The sequence below is a fragment of the Hypanus sabinus genome, chromosome 13, assembly GCF_030144855.1.
Source record: "Hypanus sabinus isolate sHypSab1 chromosome 13, sHypSab1.hap1, whole genome shotgun sequence".
NCBI classification, from domain to species: domain Eukaryota; kingdom Metazoa; phylum Chordata; class Chondrichthyes; order Myliobatiformes; family Dasyatidae; genus Hypanus; species Hypanus sabinus.
Window position 1 is genome coordinate 74,254,176 of NC_082718.1, and position 21,395 is coordinate 74,275,570.

Consider the following 21,395-nt stretch of genomic DNA (forward strand, 5'->3'; position numbering starts at 1 on the left):
TCACGGATAACAGAGCAGTTGGCATAGATCTAAAACAAAGTGACGAGATGAATCAAAATCAGAATCAGAATCAATGTCACTGTCTTATGTCGTGAAATTTGTTGCATGCCAGAGATATTAAAACTGATATTGATTCATCTAGGCACTTTGTTTTAGCTCGACGCCAACTCCTCTGTCATCTACAAATCGGAAATTACTTAAGAGGAACATCAGGATTAGATGCTGTTCTTGTTTATGTTGGGACTCATTCTGTCATTGGAAGATGCTGTAGAGAGTCAGAACAGGAAAAGAATGGGACTGAGAATTAAAGTGTCATGGAACAGGAAACTGGCACAAGAACTTGTCCACTCAGTTTTTTCCCCTTCCCACTACACAGTGGTCCAAACAATCATTTCAGGAAGCAGAGATTCACTTGAGCTTCCAGTCTAGTACACTGCATCTGATGTTCACAACATGGCCTCCTCTAGGTTGAAGACTTGGTGATCATTTTGTGAAGCAACTGTGCTCAGTCTACATGTGTTTGAGCTTCCTGTTGTACACCACTTTCTCAGCCACACTCTGTAAAATGCCTAGCTAATAGTCAGTATTCATGTTCCTTATCATCTGATCTACCATAAACTATCTCTTTGCTTTTTGTTTTACCCCTGCCTGCTGTAAAACAGTAAACTTCCCACTTTGTTCTGGAGCAGGGGCTGCTGACCTGTCGTAATGAGTGTTCTCATCCACATGTGCTGCTTGGCTGGCTGAGTGCTTTTAACACTTCTATTTTGGTTTCAGATTCGAGCACCTGCTTATTTATTTGTTTGGTATCGATCCAATGACAACATAACAGTATGCCAACACTGTGCATGCACTATAAGATGTACATAGCTTAGAATACATGCTTTTGGCCAATGAGGCAGCTGAGTGATAAATTTAAATTTAGAAGATCACAGGATGACGGCTGCTTTAGAAAGTTAGAATATGCCCATATTAATGAATTACCTTCTAATTAGTAATCTGTACTGATTGTTAAATCATATCAATATGTCTTATGCGTGATGCTTATGATAAGGGTTGCAATCAGAAATGTTTTGAAGATATAACAAATGAAGAAGGACTTTTCCTGGGGGAGAATGGTGTGACCACTTTTGAAATCAGAGAAGGCTAAAAGGGGGAAAATATAGAAGAAACCTTTATGTTTAAATTGTGTTCAAGAAAACAATTGGAAGAATACAATCCTTTTAATTCAATGACACATCCAATCTAAAATATTTGATCAGTAAATAGCAATTTTACCTCTAAAGCAGCCATCCGTACCACTGGGTTGACATGATAGAAAAAATTGGGAAGGACATCAAAAATGGAAGTCTCTGAGAGGATCAATTTCTAAAAACAAACAATAAAGTCAGTGCCCAGTCCACCAATCCAGGGTTAACATTTCATATTTAACCATGGCCTTCATGCTCAAGAGAAATTACGTAGTCATCCCTTAATAAAATTACAGCAACTCTGCTATGAGTAAGAAAATAATGATACAGTATGCAAGAATAGTATGACAAGTAAAAACACCAATCTGTCTGTTGTGCTGTAGATAAACAATGTTACACCAAGTACAAAAATCATTCAAACTGTCTTCTTCCTGTGAGATCCCATCAACCCTCATGTCATTGGCCTGTAATGTTCCTTTTCCCATGAATACTGCTTGCTCCAATGAGTATTTCCAGAATATTTGGAGTCGTACTCTCATTTCCAGAATGGGTAATATTTTGCTTTTGTATTTGTTTGTAGAATGTAGTTTTATCTTAAGTGGTCCCAGGCTTTTTCATTCACTTCTCCATTTGGAAGTACTCCAAATAACCATGCTTTGCACTAAAAGATAATATCTTGTCATTGCTTCTAAATTACTTGTTACTAATTTCAATACCTTTTAGGATTTTAAGTAACATGTTATATTTATTCATTTCAAACACTCGTTAATGCAGATTTATTGATGTGCATTAATTGCTAATCTTGGATTCTTCGTGGGGAATTTCCCTTTAATTATTGGTTTGCTGAGCACTAAAGTGATGTTTGAGCAAAAAAAAAAGATATAGCTGTAAATCTGACCATAATGGCATGCAAGTTCAGGATAGTTTCGACTTTGGGGAGAAATGGTCAGGCTTTACCATGGCAGTAAACACAACTAGTAGTGGCAAAGTGCTGCAAAACTTCTTGAATCTGTTCCATCATTCTATAAGAAAGTGGTTGACAGCCTATCACAACTTCATTTTCAAAACCCCATGATGCCTCCATAAAACACACTCCATCCTAAACCTACTGACTTAAGACATGTGAACAGAAGTAGAAATTCTCACACTCATCCCAAAATTTCTACATCATTTAATTCTATTTATCTCTATCTTAAATATCCTTGTTTATCAGGCATCTATAGACCAAGGAGTTTTAGATTTCTAGAACTTGTCCCATTCTGAGAAGAATTTTTCCTTCAACTCAGACCTGAATTATTAACTCCTTGCCAATGGAATGTGAACCCTGAAGGATAATATTTCATTCCTCTCCCTATCTGCTAGCTATACTCTTGTTAACTTATACTGTATATTACTGTGTGAGGACTAAGTACCATGGAGGACAACCTGAGTGTTATCAAATTGAAAACCATGGATGGTCCTGCAGATCCACTCACTCCTAATGATTTGGTCTGCAGCACTCAGATCAGGTGACCCTGATTTTTATAAGAAACCGACATACAACTGTAACGCACTATAAGGTTTCACTGCTAATGTAATGGTTTCTCTGTAGCAGCAAAGTTTGGGTTATGACTAGAGATAACTGGGGCTTTGGAATGTATATTATCCAATGAGAGGGATGTTGTTCTTTCTTGCGAGTCTGGAAGAGAGATTTTCATGGTCTTTTGTCGGGAGAGAAGAAGAAGGAAGACGCGTGTGGAGAAAGCTGGAAGACCACTGGACGGAGTGGACTGGGAACAAGGGTCCGAAGGTTGGCAATGCTTGTATTTGTGAGCTCCAAAGTGCACTTTTGACTTTTCCCTTAAAATGGGCCCTTTTGTTTTTTATTTTCTTTACTAACCCTATATCCAGATTAAGATTTATAAAGTTCAATCATTTAATTGCATATGGTGTGCTGTCTGATATTTTGTGGCACTGATTTGGAACTGGGCAAAATATCATGCAGCATCCACACAAACTTGATTTCTCAGTTTAGCGGGGCCAGAAGTTGTTTTCCCCTAGCCTAGATGAACGCGTTCTGGCCAAGTCTGAGGGTTACACAACCTTTACCCCAACAGCCTCCAGTGTACCCGAACCCCCAGTCACTGCTGCAGATCTAAGATCAGTCCTTAGGAAAACATCTGGCCTGACGGTGCCCCTAGCTGCGTCCTTATGTGCTACACACATTAATTCTAATTTATATACTCTGCTGCTTACAGCTTCAATCATGATTTGCCTTCATAAAACCTCAGTGATTCTGTTTAATTAGTTTGTGGATGTCTGCTACAGTGCATTAACAGTCTATGTGAATGGGGGTGATGGTATTGAATTTAGAATTCTCTACAGGCAGTTCTTGGGTAACATTAAAATTCTCATCCTGAGAACTGTGCATAAGATGTCTCTCCACATTGATCTTCTGTTTTAACCCATATCATATCACTCTATATTCAGTGATCACACCAACAATGTCCATAATTAATATAATATATAATGTACCAGTCAATAATGAATAATGTCAAACATGTTGTTACTATTATTGTTATAGCTTGAAAAATGCTTTAGAAATAAATGGGAGAATTTGTGTAAAGACAGATTTCCATAAGGCTTTCTTAGTCAAAAAAAAATCTTGATAAAATAAAAAGGGAGAATGAAATGGGTAAACTACGTCAATCAGCCTCATTTTAATCTACGTTTCAAATATAACACCTTCATGGTCATGGTCACACCTTCATGGTCATGGACTCACCTCCATGGTCTGAGACACACTTCCATAGTCATGGACACACGTCCATGGTCAGGGACACATGTTTATAATCATGGACACATAACATATAACGTACATACCTTTAGATTGTCAGGGCAGAACTGGTGTCCGTACATAACAATAGCAGACAGGAACAAGGACTCCACCTGATTATGTCGCAGCTCATAGGAAGGCAAGTGTGAAGCGATCAGAACCTGAAAATATCAAAGAAAAGTTATTTTGGAAAGGAGCTGGGTGGAAATGGCTAATTCAAAGAGCATAATTTTAAGGTGATTGGGGGAAAATGTGGGGGTGATGGAAGAGATGAGTGTTTTTTAAATACAGAGAGTATTGGGTGTGTGCAAAGCCCTGCTATGGGTGGTTGTAGAGGCAGATATATTAGGGACGTTTAAGAAACTCATAGATAGGCACATGGATGATAGAAGAATGGAGGGTTATGTGAGAGGGAAGGGTTAGATTGACCTTGGAGTAGGTTAAAAGGTTGGCACAACATCATGGGCAAAAGGGCCTGGACTGTGCTGTAATGCTTTATGGTCTAAGGAAGTCCTTTTCATTTCATTGCCACCAACAAACAGCCTACTTAGAAGAAAACAAACTGGTATGAAACTGAAACTTCCTGCCACAATAGCAACACTAAATATCATTTGTCAAAAATAGCCCATGCAAGGTAAAGAAAAATGCACCTAGGGCTGACATCTTTCCAACTCACATCAAGATCTGAGTTTACTAAAAAAGGAAAATTAGCTGACAGAAGGAAGAAATAAGAATTAATAATCAACACTCGGGCAGTTTTTTGAGCATCATAACTGCTAGGTACAGGCAACACTGACATAAGACAAGGGAAAAGTATTTGGTCAGTAGATATTAGCCTGGAAAGATAAAGAAAGGTAGCACAAGCAACACAGGGAAATGTACATAATAAGGGTAAATGAAAGAGATATTTTTATATCACATTAACAGTTTACAAAAACGGGCTTCAAAGTCTTCTAATTTTACTACTAAATGGTTTCTCACAAGCTTTCTTAGTTGTTTGGAGTTTGAAGAGTGCTGGATTTCTACCTTTTGTAAAGTAATGTAAAACATCTATTCGTTCTCAGTGCTGCAGATTCTCACCTGCCTGGATCGCAGAGCTACCTTGGAGTTCTCCGTTCGGCTGAGTTGTGTCAGTTCATTTAAAATCACCATCAGCTCATCTGTCAGTGTGGGATCTCGGGCACAAAGCTGATCCTAAATCAACATGTGAAATAAAGTACATCATATGCATTGGATAACTCCCAAGAGGTAGTCACACATCATGTCATGCAGTTTTATTGCTCCTTTTAATACCAAAGTATTTGCAGAATCCAGAACCTCGTCAGAAAGAGCACTTGTTGCTGACCTCAGAGAGAGCTGCCCACAAAGTAGTCAGGCATCAGTTCCAGAGGATTTCAGATATACAATAACAATGAACTGAACATCCAAGTAGATGAAAAAGCTTTCTCACATCCAGCAAAGCAGAGGACAACACAAAAGTTTAAATGATACTTTAAAGATTTTATACAACATATTAAGTGATTTAACTACTGAGGTGGAAGTTGAAATATCAAACATTTAAAAAACCTACTGAATTCTGAAACTATTAGCTAAGGAAACAACAATCCAAGTATGAACTCAGTTTCTTTAAAGAGCTAGACAGATTGTCAAACATGGCTCATTAATTATGACTTATCAAAATTTCAGTTACATCTCACAAAATAAAACAGGATTAGCTTGCTGGTATGAGACATAGACTGGCAGTGGAGGGGTGATGTTCAGATTGGAAGTCTGTGGACAGTGGTGTGATGCATGAATTGGTGTTGGGACCTCTACTGTTTCTCTTAAAGATTCTGATGATAACTTAGACAGAATGGTTACGAAGTTTGCAGATGACACCAAAATTGGCGATGTAGTGGACAGTGAAGAAAATTGTCTAAGGTTATAACAGGATATTAATCAACTGGGAAAGTATGCAAAGCAGTGGCAGATGGAATTAATTCAGAAAAGTGCAAAGTGATGCATTTAGGGCAGGACATATACAATTGACGGCAGGTTCTGAGAAGTTTTGTTGAACTTGTGGCTGAAGTACATTGCCCTTTGAAAGTGGTAATATACTGTAGGTATACTGTTTGCCTTCATTGACCATGAAATCAAATGCAAGATTTGGGACATCATGATACAGTTGTACAAGATGTTCACTAAGCTTCATGTAGAGTACTATGTGCAGTTCTAGTTGCCACACTACAGAAAAGATGTGATTAAGTTACTGAGGATGTTAGCTGGATTCAAGGGCATTAAAGATTGAGTAGGTTGTGTCTGCTCTCCTCAGAGCAAACGGGGCTGAGAAATAACATGATGGAGGTATATTCAGTTTGATAGGAAAGGTGCTCAGTGTATTTTCCCTGCAGCAGGGATTGTTTAAAGCTAGAGGGCAGAGGTTTAAGGTGAAAGGAAGGAGATCTGATGAGTAAATTTTACATATGAAAAGTTATTGATATCTGGAGGGATTTTCCAGAAATGGTGGTAGAAACAGGAACAATATCAATTCTTAAGCAATATCTGGAGAGGCTCTTGAATAAGCAAGACATAGAAGGATTTGAAAGATTTATCAAAAAAAAACTAAGAAAATGATCCAATGTCTCCTTGGAGAATGTTTAATATTCTTGGGGGAATTCCTGGCCCATGACTGATCATAATGGAAGAGGAGCATTTGGATTGGGACTGACTTTGAGTAAGAATGGAATTTAATATATTTCAGTAGACTGGCTATCAGCAAGCTCCAGGGATGTAACATGGCATCACCTTTATCGCATGGTACTTCTTTTCCTATAAAGTATTACTTAATTTTTCATACTGTTTTTAATAATACTTTTTAAAATATTTGTACTTTTTAATAAACTCATGTATTTTTCACACACACTGGCAGAAAGTGGTATAGCAGCTAAACTAATGGTTTATCACCTTTCTCATTTTTCATTGGCTAAGCATTAGCACATTACCCACCTGATGTAATTGCTTTAATTATGTAGCCTACTTACTAATTCATTCCTATCTCAGGAATATCTCTTATCTTATCTATGAAAGAGACAGATATTTCAGAGGTACCATCTTGGTTTCTTCTTTATTCCTTTTGCCTTACACCCCTTTGTACCACTTCTCATCTCCTTGGTTAGTTTGCTCAGCATCTGTATATTTGTTTGTACTCAAAATTAAACTAAAATCTTAGAATTAAGAAAACTTGTCATTCCTGACTCCTGGAAGAGCCCTAAGGTTCAAAAAATCAACAGAAATCCAACAAGGCATATGGGCCAAATGCAGGCGAATGGGACAAGGTTAGTGGGCAGCATGATTGGCAATGACAAGTTGGCCCAAAGGACAAATTTCCATCCTGTATTATTCTACAACTATAAAAAGGAAAAACATTGAATATTCAGAGAAGGTTTATTCATCTGCTTATTGTCCAGAACTGGAAAAATTACTCAAGTCATTTTTGAGATTTTGAAGAAAGGTGGAAAGATTTTAGTGAATGTTAAATTAGAGTTTCAGACCAAAGGAATCTGCTTTCTTTGATCCAGGAATGTGCATGCAGAATGAAGGCTGTGGATAAATTGGTAATCAAGTTGCTCTTTGCTAGAGTACTCACAATTAGTGTGATGACCAGATCATTTTTCTTGGCCACCTGCGCATGAGAGAAGATGCAGTCGAGCACAGGCGTCATGTTGGGTTTGAACTGTTCCCTCAGATTGATCACACATTTGTCATAATGAGCTGGAACATGAACATTTAGAAACTTTACATCACTGTCTGGCAAAAGGCAATTGATTTGAGAGCAACATTTGGGTGAGAGAATGAGTGCCATTTTAAGTATAAAAACATTTTTATTTTATATTTTATATAAATATAAATAAATATCAAATATCAAATAACACCCTTTTCAGTTATTTTCAATTGAAGGCCTATTTACGAGATAAACTGGGTCAAACAATGTTAATGCCAAAACCTAATGAAATAGAAATATTAATTCAAAAAGGAAAAATTTAAAAATTTACATCTTGTATGTATAATTTGATTCAAAAACAGGCAATTAAACCAGGAATTCATAAATCAAGACAAAAATGGAAAGCTGATTTGAATATTAAAATTGATGGAAAAACTTGGTCAAGATTATGTTTTGATAGTATGATAAATACAATAAATGTCCGACTTAGATTAGTACAATATAATTTTTACATCAATTATATATAACACCACAGAAAATAAATAGATTAAATTCAAATCTATCTGACCAATGTTTTCAATGTAATCAAGAAATTGGTACTTTTTTACATTCTACTTGGTCTTGTTTTAAAATTCAATCATTTTGGATAAATTTAAGACTTTTATTGGAACAAATTACTGGAGTACAACTCCCATATAGTCCAATATTATTTTTACTAGGTGACATTGAAGGGACAATACCGAAACTTAAATTGAATAAGTATCAGAAAAAATTTATAAAAATTGCAATGACAGTAGCCAAAAAAGTTATTGCAGTTACTTGGAAATCAGACTTATATTTAACTATGGATCATTGGAATAATGAAATATATAGCTGCATTCCACTTGAAAAAATTACTTTTAATCTAAGAAATGAATATGATATATTTTTGAAAATTTGGCACCCATATCTACAAAAGATAGGATTAAATATACAGGTCCATTGAAGATAAAATTACAAAATAATGGGGAAAATAAAAATTATTTTGAACTCCATGGAGCATGTGGGGATCCTCTGATATTCAGGCAATCTTTCTTTGTTTCTTTCTTTCTTTCTTTCTTTCTTTCTTTCTTTCTTTCTTTCTTTCTTTCTTTCTTTCTTTCTTTCTTTCTTTCTTTCCTTTCTTTTTTTTTCTTCTTTTTAGATAGGGGTTAAGGGGGGCGGGTTAAGGGGAGGGGGGAGGATCAATATTTTTTTTACTATTGTGATATTCCATTCATTCTATGTAATTCTCTTAAAAATGTAATAAATAAAAGAAACCAAAAAAAATTTTATAACCCATGATGATGTTTTGCATTTAAATGATGTTTCCCTGTCCCAAAATGGTTCCAGAATATTCAGGGAAAAGCTAGTTAGACATCTTCCAGGTATAGAGTGTCCAAGAGTATTACCAAAATCTTCACTTCATCCTATCAAATGTTGAGAGGCCTCAATTTAGTGGATGTGCAGAGGATGTTTCCTATGGTGGGGAGTGTAAGACCAGAGGACACAGCCTCAAAAAAGAGGGATGTCTGTTTAAACTGAAGTTGAAAAGGAATTTCTTTAGCCAGAGAGTGGTAAATCTGTGGAATTTATTGCCACAGGCAGCTGTGGTGTTCAAGTCATTGCGTATTTTTAAGGTAGAGGTTGATAAATTCTTTTTTAATCAGGGTGTGAAAGAATACGAGAGGAAGGCAGGAGATTGGGGCTGAGAGGAAAATTGAATCAGCCATGATGAAATGGTGGAGAAGATCTGATGGACCAAATGGCCTAATCCTGCTCCCATGTCTTATCCTCCTATTCTAGAATGCTTGAAATACATTAAGATGTGACTTCAAACACACAAAAGTATTGTCAAGGCTGAACAAATCAGTACGGTGAAAGCACCGGCAAGTGCAGATATTAATATTAATTAAATTCCCAGAATGCAACTCACATGGTCTGGCCACATAATAGTGGCAAAACTGCTGAGATGCATATTTTTGCTCATCTTACAACAAAGAGCGGGCCATCACTGGAAAGGGGAAATGAAAACAAAGGACTTAATCTCAGCAAAATTAATACATTAGAATGTTGATAATACATTCTATCAGTGAATGTTAACAGTGTTCACCAAAGTGAATCCAGTAAGTATTGAGCTTTGTCATTGGGGGTGGGGATGGGAAGGCAAATACAACAGAATAGCACCACACCACATCTTTCAGTTAAAACGGAGCACATATTAATTTAGTCTGGTTTCAGTAGATCATACGCTGCAAGTTCATCTACTCAGATCCAAGTCAAAAAAAGTCTTTTTTTACCTTGCTGAAACTGTGTTTCAACGTTCAAATATCTCCTCAACAGGTCCAGAACAATTGACTTCATGTGTCCACGAATCCCACTTCGAAACCTACACAGAAAGCAAAACAAACCAATTTATTGTTGTGCTGGTAACGTTGAATCAATCAGTACCAGATCATGCTGCAAAAAATATGTTAAATTATAGACTAGGGACTAAAATGGAAAGCAAATCTGAACAACAGCATCTGAATTTGCAGTCTTCAAGCAACAGAGAGAACATTTAATAAAGAATCGGGGTGGGAGTGGGGTCACGTCTACACATACAGTGATCCAGTTTTCTCCAATTTACAAAAGAGGTATGAGATGTTACTTCATACTTTAAGGAAATAATTTCATCCAACAAAAAATAAAATAAAGAAATCAATTTGAAAATAAGTGATATTGGCAGCAAACTTTAAAAAATGAGGTCTCATGTGGTTGGGGTTGACCGTGGATATTGTGTCCTAGCTGAAATGAGTGTCCTATGTGAAATACAAGCCAGGACAGTACGATATGGAGAGCAAGCTGTGGCTATGCAACAGACTCCCCCTCTCCACATAGCTGATGAATCCAAAGGAGCGGCAGACTCAATGTAGGACTGCCTTAGGGACTCCAGCCCCAGGTCCTTCCTCAGGGTTTACTCCCGAAGCCTTCCCCATGAGTGGATGTTGCCACAAAGCAGCGGAGGTTTGAGATCGGAGTTTTCCTTCTCTTAGATGAATTGCCTACCATGGCTGATGAACCCCATCTGCCCAAAATGACTGGTTTTAAGGCACCATAAATCCGCCTTTGCCCCTTCTCTTATCAATAGAAATGGTTCCGCTGGGCCACATGGTGAAGGCCAGGAGCTGGGCTTAGTTGTCAGAGGTTGTTTGAGGCAGACACCATTGGGAGCATTTAGTAGGTAATGGGAGCTTATTCCCATTACCACCCCATACCCTGGCTCTGACAATGATGCACCATCAATAATTCACACTGAGACGTAAGGCGAGATATCGGCTTTTATTGACTGGAAGAAGGAACCAGGAGTGAGTGTCTATCATACAATGTCTTGGAGACTGAGGCCGAGCATCAGGCCTCAGATCTCCTTTATACAGGGGCCTGTGGGAGGAGCCACAGGAGCAGTCAGCAGGGGGCGTGTCCCGACAGGCACATAGTTCACCACAGACAATAAACCAAACTGACCTCTAGCGATATTATACACAATAGCATGAGCAGAAATTTGGCAAAAACTGATGAGATTAGCAGCTACCAGATTACAGAATTACCTTTCGAACTAATAAGTCAGATTCACCAAGCCTTAGGCTAAGAGTAGTGAATCTATGGAATTTGTTACCACAGGCAGCTATGGAAGCCAAGTATTCATGTATACTTAATGCAGAGGTTGATAGATTCTTGATTGGTTAGGGCATAAAGAAATACGGGGGGGGGGGAGGCAGGAGTTTGGGGCTCAGAGGAAAAATGGATTAGACATGATGAAATGGTGGTGCAGACTTGATGGGCCAAATGGCCTAATTTGCTCCTATACCTTATGGTCTTTTGGTCTGAGTTATAAAATGGGTTATTAGAGTTCAAAACCTTTTTAGGAGACTGATCTTCTGTAACCACTTAAAAAGGACATAGGATAACTTACTCACCGTTGTACCAACTGGACAACACTCTGCGTGTTCATAAAGAAAACTTCCCTGTCTGCTTTCCGCTGAAGAGTGGCAGCATGGCTGTCTAGGATGTCTGCAATCTTAATTTTTTTTTTAAATATTGTTAGAGCAGAAAGAATAATTGTTATCACATCCTGGTTAGATTGACCACCCAGAAAATGAATTCATTTCCCACCAAAGGCAAGTTATACAATGGAAAATAAAACATCCAATAATTTGTGAATTTGTAACAGAAAAGCAAACAAAATTGCTCGCCAATGTCTATTAAGGAAAGGAGTCAGTCATCCAGCTCCATAGACAGACAACCAATGTGGAAAAGAAGACAAGATAATTAATATTGAAAACATTAATTGTAAAGAGTCTTTGAAATTGAGTTTGTAGGTCATAGAGTTAGTTCAGAGCAGTAGAGATTGAAGTTATCTATGCTAGTTCAGGAACCAAATGTTTGGTGCAAATAAGTTTCAACACCTCCTGTATTTCCCCAATTTCAATGATTGTAAGAAATACCAGGCAACCCTTATTGGTAAGATCCAGGAACCTTAAAATAATTAAGAACAAATCAATCACAATCTGTTGACCTTAAATATTTCACCAAACACAGAATATGTACTTCAATAATAAATTTACTTTGAACTTACTGCAGAAGGAAGATAAATTTCATAGAGCAACTGGATCTTAATTTAATTTCACAGATTTCTTAAATGAATCTGACACTATGATAGCACTTCCCTTAGTATCTGCTTTTCTGACAATCTGCTACATTTTGGAGTTTCCTCGAAACAGCACAACTGATTCAAGTCCAAGACCTGGTTTACCTGTTGACTTGGAAACTGACAGAGCACAGAAGTGATGTTACTGGCATACTGAGCTATCACTTTTCGGATGGCCTTCTCCACACTCACAGGGATTCTGCCCGAGACACTGGTCATGATATCTTGCAACTCAAGAAGAGGCAGCGAAGGGTCTCTGAGAGTCATCATCAGCCTTGTGACCCATTTTTTAACCTGTAGTGGAGGTGGAAGAAAGATATTGAATGAGACGAATTAGCACATGTATTCCTTAAAGTAGATTTAAAATAACAGGGCTTAGGCAACCAGTCATTTCAACAATACTAGAACTCTCTTGGTATAAGATAGTTTGCAAATGATCAACAGCAATAAGTAATTTTCACGATGAAAATACAGGAATAAATGCAGAAACATTTAATGCTTAGGAAGAGGGGTGTTGAAGGAATGGTTACAATAGAAGCAGTGAAATAAGTGTCAAAGGGAGCTTACAGGAGTTCAAGGAGAATTACATTGCCAATAGAATATATTTTCTGTGAATTGAATTGAATTTATTTCTTATATCCTTCATATACATGAGGAGTAAAAATCTTTACATTACGTCTTCATCTGAATGTGCAATGTGCAACTTACAGTAATTTATAATAAATAGTATGAACAACAGGACAGTCAATATAACATAGACATACAAATGTATCAGCATGAATTAATCAGTCTGATGGCCTGGTGGACAAAGCTGTCCCGGAGCCTGTTGGTCCTGGTTTTTATGCTGCGGTACTGTTTCCCAGATGGTAGCAGCTGGAACAGCTCTGTGTAATTAAACATAAGCAGCATAAAAAGTGGTGATGAAGGGGAAGAGTGTGCAGTGAGTTTAGATGCACTCAGTTTATACTGTCTCAGTCAGCAGGAAGTGAATGATAAGTAAGTTTATTGTCTGTTGCAAATGTCCATATTTTTTCCATGATTTTGATAAAAATAGCTGCTGCATATTAAAATTATCATAGACCAAATTTCCTGAGGGTATACAGAGGAAAATATAAATCCAAACAGATTAAGAGTTTACATGACACAATTCAACATTTTTTTAAAATTATGGCAACTAGGACTGAACATTCCTGGACTGTTTCGATGACTTTGTGGTTTGATGTTTTCTATTGTATGATTTTCAATCTTTTTCTGCTGCTTGTGTGATATGTTCTTTTTTTGTGCCTTGGGGATTTGTGTTTCTCATTGAATGAATGCCATGTTTCATGGCTGTCTGTGGGAAGACGAATCTCAGGCTGTGTACTGCATATATACTTTGATAATAAATGTACGTTGAATATTTCAACCCTATATTGTTTGTTTATAGTTATCTTCAAATACAAGAATTAAACAGCCGAAACCTTCCATTTAGCTAACTGGAGTTAGGTTCTCAGTTATCACACAGGGAAGATGGAAGAGAGGGTATTGACAGACAGACAGACAAACAGACATACTTTATTGATCCCAAGGGAATTGTTGTAGCCCTACTGCTTACCTTGCTGCTGAAGTAGGGCTCGGGCAAGCAGTAGCCATTCATGACGTTGATCAGGTTCTCCAGCATACTATGAAAGACCTGGTGTAGTTTCTCACCAACAATACTGAGCAACTGCTGTGACTCAAAGATGCCCGTGTATAATTGAGCCTAGAGAATGAGATCCAGAACAGCAATAAATCCTGCTATTAAATCTTTAAGTTAATGCTAATAGCTAAGAAGTATGTTAACAGTGTCTTGTTTCCTGGGTACAATATTTGGCAAAATAACCAAAAGTTATATAAGGAAACTTGTATTTATAAACAGCATGGATTATCGATATCTAGAAAGCACTGCCTATAAGCAGAACCAATGATAGATAAATTGATAAAATACCCAAAGGAAAGGAAATACACTCAGTGGCCACTTTAATAGGTACACCTGTACACCTTGTTAATACAGATACCTAATCAGCTAAACATGTGGAAGCAACTCAGTGCATAAAAGCATGCAGACATGGTCATGAGGTTCAGAACATCAGGATGGGGAAGAAATGTGATCTGAGTGAATTTGACTGTGGAATGATTGTTGGTACCAGACAGGGTGGTTTGGGTATCTCAGAAACTGCTGATGTCCTGGAATTTTCACTCACAATAGTTACAGAGTTTACAGACAATGGTGTGAAAAATGAAAACAAAAATCTAGTGAGTGGCAGTTCTGTGGGTGACCGAGGTCAGAGGAGAATGGCCAGACTGGTTCAAGCTGACAGGTAGGAGACAGTAACTCAAATAACCACACGTTACAACAGTGGTGTGCAGAAAACCACCTCTGAATGCGTTACATGTCAAACAGCATCACAAATATACACTCAGTTGTCACTTAATTAGGTACAGGTATCTAATAAAATGATCACTGAATGTATATGACTATGTGGGGAAGGCTGAAGATCATTTAGATAGGGACACAATATCCATAATAACATTCTTCTGTGCTTCAGATATTTATGATGCCTTAGGTTTATTTTAAAAAGCTGGCAAAGTTATGGTAAGGAGACTGACACCTTCTGTACTCGGTCATCTCATGATCTTATATTTAGGGGTCTTGGTCACATAGCAGCACTGTCCTTCTCATTAGTAATGCTGGCAAGGCAGTGGGTAGGAAGAGCAGCAGGAGAAACAGAAACAAGAAAAGGAAGCAAGAAACAGAAACGAGAGTGATTAACAAAAAAAGCACCTTCATTTATGATCGGAAATTCAACTTGTTTTAATTTGGAAGGATTCAACCGTTCTCTTAACCCAATAAAATACTTCCTGCAGAATGGAACCCACTCTCTCAGTTTCTTCTTTCTATAAAAGTGTTGAGAAGTCTATAGTATTAAAAGACATAATTACGTTTTTTGAAGAACAGTGGATTGTAAATAGGTCAAAGTTGCCATTTCCCATCAGTCTGGCGAGGGAAGGACTAATCCAACTTTGTTTTGTCATCTTCTCCAGTCTTACATTTTTTAAACATATTTTATATACTGAAAGTCTTCAGCAAAATTAGTGAATTAAAAGTGCATTTACACAGTTGAAAGAGAACTCACTGGGTGAAGTTTTGTCGGATCATCTAATACCATTTTTGCTACTATGCAACCCTGGTCCAAACAGGCTCCTGGTCTCTTTACATAATGCACACATCCTGACTCCTCCACAGTCAACGCCATGACCATTTTCATCACCTGTGAGAGAGCAAGTCGGGTCAGAGGTTAGGACTTCATACAATGCCCCTCCTCTTATATAAAACTAAGTTATCTTCTTACACAAAGCCCCTTTCTCAGCTCTACTGATACAAGCATAAAATAGTACCTTAGGAGATCTAATTGTTAGTAGAATTAATAAACTATTTCAAAGATCACTAACTGACAGTCATATAAGAATTTTCTCTATGTGAAAGTAAGGCTTGCAAAAATGGAATAGACTCTAGTGTTCGAACTGGTGTTGAAAGATGGACCATGGGAACGCTGAGGACATCATTTCATGATTCTGTAACTCAAACCCAGTGGAGTCCAACGTGGGGCAGAAGATGAGCACAACAACACACACACAAAATGCTGGAGGAACTCAGCAGGCCAGCTAGCATCTATGGAAAAGAGTACAGTTGACATTTTGGCAGGACTGGAGAAAAAATCAGAGAAGTAGATTTAAAAGGTGGGGAGAAGGGGAGAGAGAGACACAAGGTGATAGGTTAAACCAGGGAGGGGTAAGGATGATGTAAAGAGCTGGGAGGTTGATTGGTGAAAGAGACAGAAGGCCATGGAAGAAAGAAAAGGGAGGAGGAGCACCAGAGGGAGGCGATGGGTGGGAAGGAGATAAGGTGAGAGAGGGAATGGGAATGGGCAATGGTGAAGGGGGGGGTAGGGGGGTCATTACTGGAAGTTTGAGAAATCGATGTTCATGCCATCAGATTGGAGGCTACCCAGACAGAATATAAGATGTTGTTCCTCCAACCTGAGTGTGGCCTCATCACAACAGTGGAGGAGGCGACTGATGCACATATCGGAATGGGAATGGGAAGTGGAATTAAAATGGATGACCACCAGGAGATCCCGCTTCTTCTGGCAGACGGAGTGTAGATGCTCATAGAAACGGTCTCCGAATCTATGCCGGGTCTCACCGATACACAGGAGGTCACACCGGGAGCACCAAACACAGTATATAACCCCAAAAGACTCACAAAACAGTGGGTAGTGTGGCTGCCCAGCATTCCAACAGCTGGGGTTCAGTTCTGATCAGAAGTGCTGGCTGCCTGGAATTTCATCTTCTCTGTGCACATACACGCTTGCTCAGATTTTCTCCTAAACTCCATAGATATCGCAGTTGGTCAGCTAATTGGCTAATGTAAATTACCTCTAATGTGGATGGGTGACCGGAAAAATCAAGGGGGTGTAAATGGACAAGGGGACATTGGTCACAGAGAAGTAACTTGGGGGGGGGGGCTGAAGATGGGACTATAGGAATGCTCAGTGAGCCAACATTGATTTATTGGGCTGATTGACTACCATCCAATTCATAAAAATAAATCATTGTATATTCATCATCTCCCTGACTGCAGACCTGTGACTAGTGGAGTGCCTGCCGCAGGGATCGGTGCTGGGTCCATTGTTGTTTGTCAGCTTTGTCAATGATCTGGATGATAATGTGGTTCACTGGATTAGCCAGTTTGTGGATGACACCAAAGTTGGGGGCTTAGTGCACAGTGAGGAAGGTGATCATGGCTTGCAGCAGGATCTGGGAAAATGGGCTGAAGAGTGGCAGATGGAATTTAATGCAGACAAGTGCGACGTGTTGCACTTTGGCAGGACCAGCCAGAGTGGGTCTTACATGATGAACGGTTGGGCACCGAGGAGTGCGGTCGAACAAAAGGATCTGGGAATACAAGTACCTAATCCATTGAAAGAGAATGCATGAACATGGATGTGGCGCTGAGGGTTTGTAAAGGAATGGTGAGGCCTCAGCTTGAGTATTGTGAGCAGTTCTGGGTTCCTCATCCAAGATGTGATGTGCTGGCATTGGAAAGGGTTCAGAGGAGGTTCACAAGGATGATTCTGTGAATGAAAGGGTTATCATATGAGGAATGCTTGATAGCTCTGGGTCTGTACTCGCTGAAATTTAGAAGGATGAGGGAGGATCTCATTGAAACCTTTCGAATGTTGAAAATCCTAGACATGATAGATGTGGAAAGGGTGTTTCCATGCTAGGGGAGTCCAGGACAAGGGGGCACAGCCTCAGGATAGAGGGGTTTCTATTTATAACAGAGATGCAAAGAAATTTCTAGAGCCAGAAGGTGGTGAATTTGTGGAATTTACCACAGGTTACTGGGAGAAGGCCATGGAGTGGGGCTGAGGAGGGGAAAATCAAGTCAGCCATGATTGAATGGCAGAGCAGACTTGATGGGTCAATGGCCTAATTCTGCTCCTATGTCTTATAGTCTTATGGAAAGTAGCACCACTGGTTGATAGGGTCATAAAGAGAGCATTTGGCACATTGGCCTTTATAAATCTAAGTATTGAATGCAGGAGATGGACTGTTATGTTGAAGTTGCATAGGACTTTGGTGAGGCCTAATTTGGAGTATTGTGTACAGTTTTGGTCACCTACTTGCAGGAAAGATGTAAACAAGGTTGAAAGAGAGCAGAGAAAATTTACAAGGTTGTTGCTGGGTCTGGAGAACCTGAGTATATGGAAAGATTAAATAGGTTAGGACTCTATTCCTTGGACATGGCAGATTGAGAGGAGATTTGATAGAGATATACAGAATTATGAGGGGTATAGATAGGGTAAATGCAAGTAGGCTTTTTCCACTGAGGTTGGGTGAGACAACAACTAAAGGTCATGAGCTAAAGGTGAAAGGTGAAGAGTTTAAGGGGAACATGAGGAGAAATTTCTTCACTCAGAGGGGTGTGAGAGTGTGGATCTAGATGCCAGCAGAGTGGTGCATGCAAGCTCCATTTCAATGTTTAAGCAAAGCTTAGATAGTTACATGGATAGTAGGGGTATGGAGGGCTCTGGTTGATGGAAATAGGCGGTGTAAATGGCTCAGCATTGACTAGATGAACCAAAGGGCCAATTTTATCTTAATTAGCTCAAAGTGAGAGAAGCCTGGGACACCTGAATTCAAGGTGGGGGGGGGGGGAGGAAGCTTACAAGGATTTACACTCACTCGCTTAACCTGCATTCATATGAACCTCTAGTCAAGACAGGACTAGGCCTGTACGTGACACTCCATGTTATGTATAACCATATAACAATTACAGCATGGAAACAGGCCATCTCGGCCCTTCTAGTCCATGCCGAACCCTTATTCTCACCTAGTCCCACCGACCTGCAATCAGCCCATAACCCTCCATTCCTTTCCTGTCCATATACCTATCCAATTTTACTTCAAATGACAAGATCAAACCTGCCTCTAACACTTCTACTGGAAGCTCATTCCACACAGCTACCACTCTCTGAGTAAAGAAGTTCCCCCTCGTGTTACCCCTACACTTTTGCCCCCTAACTCTCAAGTCATGTTCCCTTGTTTGAATCTCCTCTATTCTCAATGGAAAAAGACTATCCACGTTGACTCTATCTATCCCCCTCATAATTTTAAATACCTCTATCAAGTCCCCCCTCAACCTTCTATGCTCCATAGAATAAAGACCTAACTTGTTCAACCTTTCTCTGTAACTTAGGTACTGAAACCCAGGTAACATTCTAGTAAATCTCCTCTGTACTCTCTCTATATTGTTGACATCTTTCCTATAATTCGGTGACCGGAACTGTACACAATACTCCAAATTTGACCTCACCAATGCCTTGTACAATTTTAACATTACATCCCAACTCCTATACTCAATGCTCTGATTTATAAAGGCCAGCATACCAAAAGCTTTCTTCACCACCCTATCCATCTTACATGGCAAATCTCTAGATTTGTCCCAGCTCAGAAGGAGGCGAACTTTGGGCCACTGCAAGTAAGAAGGCCATTTATCCTTGACCACCTTTTGTGATTGGTCCTCAACTGAAGGCCATTGAGATATTTGGGGAAGTATATGAAATAAATAATTTCAGGAAGATCAAGGGGAAATCTGTGTGATTAATCCAATAATCTGTGTTGTGCTCGAGCTCAGGGTAGGACAGGACAAACTGAAGCAGTCTCGAAGATGGGGGAGCTTGGGGGAATTTCCAACTGATGCTAAAGTGGAAACTTTCCAAGAGATGCAGATCTTGGAAAGAGGTTATATTTTTATGTGCAATTCTATTTTTTACACATCACTGAAATAATATATCTAACAATTATTAATAATAGGGATAACTGGAAAATTAAGCTTTTTCATATATATTGAAGATGGAATTACATTGTTTTTAATCAAACATTGCTTAATTGATGCCTGCTTAATTGATTTGGACAGAATTTGGTTTTGGAATAGAAGGAAATACCCATTTGATCATAGAGCATCCTACAGTAGAATTCTGTAAATTCGCACATGTGGTGCCAAACTAGCAAATTTTCGGATTATCAGATTTTAATGGAATAAGGAATTTTAAATTCAGTTATTTTAAGATGTTACACATTAAAGCAATAAATTTTCTTGAACCCGCTGAGCTTATCAGTTATAGTGGAAAGCAAAACTGTGAATTTTTAGGAAGAATGCTTTGAGAGGTTGGTCATGGATAGGCTGAATTCCTGCCTCAGCAAAGACCTGGACCCATTGCAATTTGCCTATCGCCACAATAGGTCAATGGCAGATACAATCTCAATGGCTCTCCACACGGCTTTAGACCACCTGGACAATACAAACACCTATGTCAGGATGCTGTTCATCGACTATAGCTCATCATCCCCACATTGAGAAGTTGCAGAACCTGGGCCTCTGTACCTAGCTCTGCAATTGGATCCTTGACTTCCTAATCAGAAGACCACAATCTGTGTGAATTGGTGATAACATATCTTCCTTGCTGATGATCAACACTGTCACACCCTAGGGATATATGCTTAGCCCACTGCTCTACTCTCTATATACACATGACTGTGTGGCTAGGCATAGCTCAAACACCATCTTTAAATTTGTTGACGATACAACCATTGTTGGTAGAATCTCAGGTTGTGATGAGAGGGCATACAAAAGTGAGATATGCCAGCTACTGGAGTGTGCCACAGCAACAACCTGGCACTCAATATTACTAAGACGAAAGAGCTGATTGTGGACTTCAGGAAGGGTAAGACGAAGGAACACATACCAATCCTCATAGAGGGATCAGAAGTGGAGACACTGAGCAGTTTCAAGTTCCTGGGTGTCAAAATCTCTGAGGATCTAACCTGGTCCCAACATATCGATGTAGTTATAAAGAAGGCAAGACAGCGCCTATACTTCATTCGGAGTTTGAAGAGATTTGGCATGTCAACAAATACACTCAAAAACTTCTATAGATGTGGAGAGCATTCTGACAGGTTGTACCACTATCCGGTATGGGGGGGGCGAGGGTCTACTGCACAGGACCGAAAGAAGCTGCAGAGGTTGTAAATCTAGTCAACTCCATCTTGGGTACTAACCTACAAAGTACCCAGGACATCTTTCGGGAGCGGTGTCTCAGAAAGGCAGCATCCTTTATTAAGGACATCCAGCACCCAGGGCATGTCCTTTTCTCCCTGTTACCATCAGGTATGAGATACAGAAGTTGAAGGCACACACTCAGCGATTCAGGAACAGCTTCTTCCCCTCCACCATCCGATTCCTGAATGGACATTACCTCACTTTCTTAATTTACACTATTTCTGTTTTTTGCTCATTTTAAAATCTATTCAATATACGTATACTGTAATTGATTTACTTATTTATTGCTATTTTTTCTCTTCTATATTATGTATTCCATTGAACTGCTGCTGCTAAGT

General features: G+C 39.0%; 1 protein-coding gene across 6 annotated transcripts in view; it reads right to left on the reverse strand.

Moving 5' to 3' along the window:
* The window catches only part of acacb (acetyl-CoA carboxylase beta), a 162,319-nt gene that overhangs the window by 66,685 nt on the left and 74,239 nt on the right, over window positions 1–21,395 (reverse strand). For all 6 annotated transcript variants that reach the window (XR_009515406.1, XR_009515407.1, XM_059987884.1 and 3 more), the window contains 9 exons: window positions 15,566–15,700; window positions 14,005–14,151; window positions 12,516–12,704; window positions 11,680–11,780; window positions 10,024–10,112; window positions 7,631–7,755; window positions 5,086–5,199; window positions 4,053–4,166; window positions 1,279–1,368 (listed from right to left, as the gene is read on the reverse strand). Coding sequence is in view for 4 of the 6 variants with exons in the window: in XM_059987884.1 (XP_059843867.1) it covers window positions 1,279–1,368; window positions 4,053–4,166; window positions 5,086–5,199; window positions 7,631–7,755; window positions 10,024–10,112; window positions 11,680–11,780; window positions 12,516–12,704; window positions 14,005–14,151; window positions 15,566–15,700 (1,104 nt within the window). In the remaining 2 variants the exon portion in view is untranslated. The remainder of the gene's footprint in view (window positions 1–1,278; window positions 1,369–4,052; window positions 4,167–5,085; window positions 5,200–7,630; window positions 7,756–10,023; window positions 10,113–11,679; window positions 11,781–12,515; window positions 12,705–14,004; window positions 14,152–15,565; window positions 15,701–21,395) is intronic.